The following is a 6,000-nucleotide window of genomic DNA, read 5'->3' as shown; positions in this document are numbered from 1 at the left end:
TAGAGTGGGTGAAAGGTGGATTCTGGGGAAAAATGGGATTGTACATATAAAGACCAAGATAGGGTATAACTGAGGCTAGGGAGAACCAGAGAGGTTTTGAAGGACAGAGTAACTCATGATGGGATCCAGGAGTTTTGGAGGTTTGTGTTTGTGAAGAACCAGAAGAAGAGTTTGGGATTATGGAAGACTCTCTGGTGGCATTGTAGGGATGATGCAGAGAGTATAAGGAGGCCATGGAAGCTTTGAGGAGGGGAAAGACTGGCTTTAGGGGGGTGTAGTTATCTGCTTGGGGCTAGGGCCAAGGCTAGCACATGGATCTCTTCAGCTGCAGCTTGTAAAAGTTTCCCTCGTAGGACACGGCACGCTCCGGCCAGGCGGAGTGGGTGTGTGTATGTGTGTGGGAGACGGGAACTGTTTTGATGGGGGGGGGGGGGAGAACTCAGATGGAAGGGAGAAAAAGCAACTCCACAACCTAGAGGTCATCTTACCAAGGATGTGTGTGTGTGTGTGTGTGTGTGTGTGTGTGTGTGTGTGTGTGTGTATCTGCATATATCTGTGTGTGAATGCCAGGTTGTGGCCTGGCTGGATAGGAGGGGCCAGGATAGTGATTCAAGTGAGGATTAGCTACAGTCTTCCTTTCTTCTTTTTTTTAATTGCATGTATGGGGTTATGTTTTATGCATGTCTGTATTGTAAATGTATTGAGGAGTTATTGCATTAAATGAATAATGGAAACAAAAAGAAACAAAACAAAACAAACAAACAAACAGGGCTTCAGCCAAACCAAGAAGGGACAGGCAGAAAATGAGTTTTCTGTGGGTCACCTGGGACTATTTCATGACATTGAGCAGGGCCTCGCTAATGACACAACAGGGGTTATGACCACAGTCACACAAACAGAGGCTAGATGCCCTCCATAGTAGTCTGGTCTTGAATGTCCTACCGAGTGTGGGTAAGCAGGGTTCTGCTGGTATATGAAAAGACTCAAAGCTTACCTCACAATTGCCTCAGAATTGGCAATCAGCTAATTGTAGTAGGCTTGCCTGAAAATGTATATTATATATATTCCTTGTGTTTTTCCTGAAGGAGTGACTGGTGTTGATGGGGTAAGTAATGGGGATGATGGGGCTGGGGGTCCAGACTAGTGTCTTTGGGAATTATTATTGGAGTTAGATGGATTGGAATCCGTAAGGGAAGTATTGTTGGGGATAGTTGGGTTGTGGATATGGGCAATTGATTAGGCAGCTGGAGTAGGGAGTCTTTTCCATTAGTTCTCTGGGACTGATGTTCCCTTCTTCTTGATTTCTTCCCCTTGCCCCCAACTATTCCCTGTTTCCTACCAGATGGCCACTCCCATTCCGTGGGCCTGCTTCGTGGTTCTTGCTGCAGGAGTCGTTGTCTATGCCCAGAGACACAGCCAGCAAGGTGAGTGACCCTCAGATCCCCAGATGTCCACACCCAGCCACAATGATATATACTGAAATGCCAAACCTACGTACTGACAAAAACACACCTGTAACAATGTTTACATATAATTGAACATGCAGAACACACTATGTCTTTCTTTGGGTACATCCCTAGTTTTTCATGGATATATGTTGGGACAACATTGCTTTGGCTTGGGGACGTTGAGGGTTGCCCCCTGAGCCTGAACTGGGAACCAGGACAGGAGCTGGAATAACTGAGGTCAGACCATGAGAAAGACGGCCCTGATTTCTCCAAACCTGTGCTATACGGTAGGAACTGGGAGACAGAATCATTTCAAGAGAATTGATTTATGGCTTATCCAGTGGTATGGTTAATCTAGACTACTAATTTCACATCATCCAACCAGGAATCATTGCTTAAATATGTACCCACCTCAATCCTAGGCACTCTGAGAATATATCAAAGAAACAGAAGACATAGTCTTTACCCTTAGAGACCTTAATATGTGGAGGAGGCATGGCCTTCAGCCTCTTTCACAGAATCTATATTCTTAATTTTGGGAATAGCTGGTGTCTCGTTGCCATGGTGACACTGGCTTCACCTGTCATCATAGTGAATAGATAAACAAACAGATGAATAAAAGCCACTTGATTCTGCTGTCCTTGAGGCTCCTTCCTCTCTTCCCAGCTCCCCAAACTCTCCCTACCCTTCTGGCTGTGGTCCACAGACATACTTCTCCTCACCAATACCTCATGTTCTCCTAACACCTGTTCCCAGTTCCTCTCTTTTGTGCCCTCCTTGGATGTGTTCTAAGTGCTAATTTGCAACTCCCCCTCTTTCTTTCACCCTCTTTCCCCTTCTACTCCCCCAGCTGCTCCTGAGAGAACAAAAAGAAAAAGAAAACATTACAGCAGGAAGTAATGAGGCTAGATTCTAAAAAGGCCTGCCTGATAGTGAGGATCAGGACAGGTGACATGTTTTCTTTCTATTGCCAGGGTTCCTTTTACCCTCCTTCAATTAGTTTGCCTTCTCATGCTCATCTCCCCCTGCCTGGCTTCCTTTCTGCTTGATACCTAGTTTTCTTTTTCATAGAGAAACTCTCCATCTTTCTGCCTAAAGCCTTTCTCCCTTCTAACTTCCCTATTACTATAGAGGGCATCACCATCTTCCCAGTCCCTCAGGCTGACAATTTAAGTGGCATCTTCAAATCCTCCCCACCCCACCATCCCCCTATCCAAGGCCATCTCTCTAATATGCCCCCTTCTCTCCTCTGACACTGCCACTGCCTTGGTGCAGGCCCTTATTACCTTACTGCAGTAGCCTGCTTGTGGGTCTGCCTGCCTCAAGTCTCTTCTCACTCCAGTCTATCCTCCATTCAGTCACCAAAGTGATTTTCCTAAATCACAGGTCAGACTATGTCATCCCCTCACTCAATAAATTTCAGTGGCTACTTATCACGTCCAGGATCAAATGCAAAATTCTCCGGTGTTCAAAGCTCTTCATAACCTAGCTCCCCCGCTACCTTTCTAGTCTTCTTACATCTTATTTCTCTCCACAATCTTTTTGATCCAGTAACACGGGTCTCCTTGCTCTTCCTCACATGAGACACTTCCTATCCTGACACCCAGCAGAGAGGAGGCTATTTGAGAATTCATCTTAGAGGATCCTAGAATCTCTGCTTCTTATCAGGTTATGGATAAGCTATGGGCAAACTCACCCTCTAAGATTAGATGTGAACTCTTTCCTGAGAGGCCAGGGGAGCTCTGGGAAAGCTCCTAGACCAGAAGGAGGGACCAGGGAGGGAAGGCCCTGGGCCAGGAATGTGCTGGCCTCAGGGAAAAGACAGAGGCCTCCTGGCTCATGGAATCTCCAAGGGAAAATTATCTCCTCTGTTAGACCCAGCTACTCTATTTATTTTTTCTGTCTCTGTTCCAGAATTTCATGGCCTGCAGAGACTGAGTTTGGACATGATGCACTATCCATTAGGCAATATCATTCTTTACATGGGGGTCTGAGTTCTAAACCCTTGTGGAGGAAGGGGGAGGGACTTGCCAAAGGGAAAGATTTAAAGTTTTATTAAACTTTAATAAAAATGAGGGCTCAAGCAGTGGAAGCCCTACTTCATTGTAATATAGGAAATTTCCCTTCCCCTTTGTTTTACAGGTGAAGAAACTGAGGCCCCAGAATGTGAAAGTGGCTTTCTAAGGGGTTTCATGCCAAAGCCAGGACTAGAAATTAGGTTTATACCTCCTGACTTCACTTTTACCCAGTTTTCTTTCCAAAATACTAGTCTCATACCATTCTTTACTTCCTGCCCCATATAACAGTGATCCTTTGGAGCTGAGAAGGTGGAAGTTGGTCTTATCTTGGGCTCCTGGAAGAGGTATTCAGAGGATCTCTTGGTCCTCAGGGAGGTTCCTGCCACAGTGACTGCTGTGGAGGGAACATGAGTGTTAATTAGATTTTTCAGGCTGAGCAGCACTGGCTCCATTTTCTGCTCAATAAACGTGTTCCTGTGATCCCTCTGCCTGAAGAGGTTTGGTGATTGAAGCTGCATCTGGCCATGGCTCCTTACACCCCACAAATTGCCCCTCTGGCAGAGAGCGTCCCCATGGGGCAACAGAAAGGAAAAGTTATCGCCTGGAAAAAGAAGTGGAAATTTGGAGAGGGATTAGAATATCTGATAGGCCTTACATACCTTGTGAAGTAGGCAAGGCAAGGGAATATGTGCCAGGCTGCTAAGTGCTACAGATGTAAATACAAGCAAAAGAAAGTTTCTGCCCTCAAGGAGCTTGCCTTCAAATAATCGAAGAAAGCCCATAAAAGGGAACTGAAGAGGTGGCAGTGTCACCAAGCATGATGTCAAAGACCAGAGAGTCAGCTGAGATTGGGACAAAGTATGGCCAGCCTGAACCCATTTCCAGGGAAGTTCTGGGGGAGATGCCAACTGAGGCACAGTAGCAAAGTCCAGAAAGTCAGAAACAGAGCCAGGAGGGAAATGAAGGTTGGTCCCTCACCTAGATGGAAGCTTTGGGAGGAACTCACCAATGGGAGAAGGGGGCCAGCTCAGCAGAAGGATGTTCTAGGGGGAGGAAACCCTAGGTATTGAGGGAACTTCCAAGGTGTGAGGTGGGAAGAAGAGGAAATGGACTTGCCCTGTTTGGTCCCAGGTGAGCAGAACTAGGAATTATAGGTGGATGTTCCCAGGATGCAGACTGGCGCTCAGAATAAGGAAGACCTCTACCAACAATTAGGAAGAGAGCTAGAAGGGACTTCAGAGGCCATCAATGCAACACCCTCTCCACCTCCTCATTTTTCAGACAAGGAAATTGAGACCCAGGGAAGTTAAGCAGTTTGTGCAAGGTTAAACAGGTAGTAAATGGTATTTGAACCCAGGTCCTCTGACTCCAGAGCCATGTCTCTTTTCTCTCTTATATAGACAGAACCACTATCTTCCCAGTCCCCTGGGCTCACAACCTAGGTGTTATCTTACATTCCTCATTGTCTCTTATTGCTGCCCATTTCCAGTGAAAGTCTATACATTTTTGCCACACATCTTCATCATATCCCCTTCTCTCCTCTGACACTGCCACCACCTTGGTGCAGGCCCTCATCGCCTCCCATATGGACTATTGTGATAGGTTGCTGGTGGGTCTGCCTGCCTCAAGTCTCTTCCCACTCTAATCCATCCTCCATTCAGCCACTCAAGGGATTTTCCTAAAGGACAGAGCCAACCATGTCACCCTTCCCTCCCACTAACTATGGCATGTTTGTACATATTTGTTTGCATTATTGCCTTTTCCATTAAACTGTAAGCTCCTTGAGGACAGGGATTGTCTTTTATCTGAATTCATATCCCCACTGTTTAGCATAGTGCTTGGCACATAGTAGGCCCTTAATAAATGCTTATTGATTAACTCCACTATATTAAAGGCTGATAACCACTTGGTGGGAATGCATTAGAGCAGGGGTTCTGAACCTCTAGCAGTCTAGTGAAGCCTATGGATCCCTTCTCAGAACAATTGTTTTAAGCACATAAAATATCTGGAAGACCTGGGTTCAAATCTGGCTTCAGATATTTCCTAGCTGTATGACCCTGGGCAAGACACTTAACCCCAGTTGCCTAGCCTTTACCTCTCTTCTGCCTTGGAACCAATACCGAGTATTGATTTTAAGATGGAAGGTAAGGGTTTGAAGAAAAAGTGAATTCATGGTGAAATAAAGTAAGACAATCCTAGATGAGGCAGCTAGTTTGGTGTCATAATAGATAGAACCCTGGATTTGCTGTCACATAGACCTTCGTTGATGTTTTACTACCCTAGTGACATTGTCATGGAATGTCTCTCCGACTCAGTTTTCTCTTCAATAAAATGGAGATAATAGCTGTAATGCTTACCTCATGGGGTTGTTGTGAGACTCAGAAGAGATAATGTATGCCAAGTACTTTGCAAACCTTAAAATGCTATGTAAATGTTAGTTATTATGAAGTCTGATATTAGTGGGGAAAACTAAATGGTCTCCTAAGGTTCCTTCCTGGTCTAAATCTTCAGAGCTTTCCAAGATTATGTGATTA

At 45.4% G+C, this 6,000-nt stretch overlaps 1 protein-coding gene across 1 annotated transcript in view; it reads left to right on the top strand.

The window, feature by feature from the left end:
• Positions 1 to 1,342: 1,342 nt before the first annotated feature.
• The window catches only part of CNTFR (ciliary neurotrophic factor receptor), a 50,707-nt gene continuing 46,049 nt past the window's right edge, over positions 1,343 to 6,000 (top strand). Inside the window, exon 1 of the mRNA XM_044657249.1 lies at positions 1,343 to 1,424. Within this exon, the coding sequence (XP_044513184.1) occupies positions 1,343 to 1,424 (82 nt within the window). The remainder of the gene's footprint in view (positions 1,425 to 6,000) is intronic.

The sequence above is a fragment of the Gracilinanus agilis genome, chromosome 1 (assembly GCF_016433145.1).
Source record: "Gracilinanus agilis isolate LMUSP501 chromosome 1, AgileGrace, whole genome shotgun sequence".
Taxonomy (NCBI): Eukaryota; Metazoa; Chordata; class Mammalia; order Didelphimorphia; family Didelphidae; genus Gracilinanus; species Gracilinanus agilis.
Note: the sequence above shows the minus strand (reverse complement) of the source record. Positions and strands in the feature narration are given on the sequence as shown.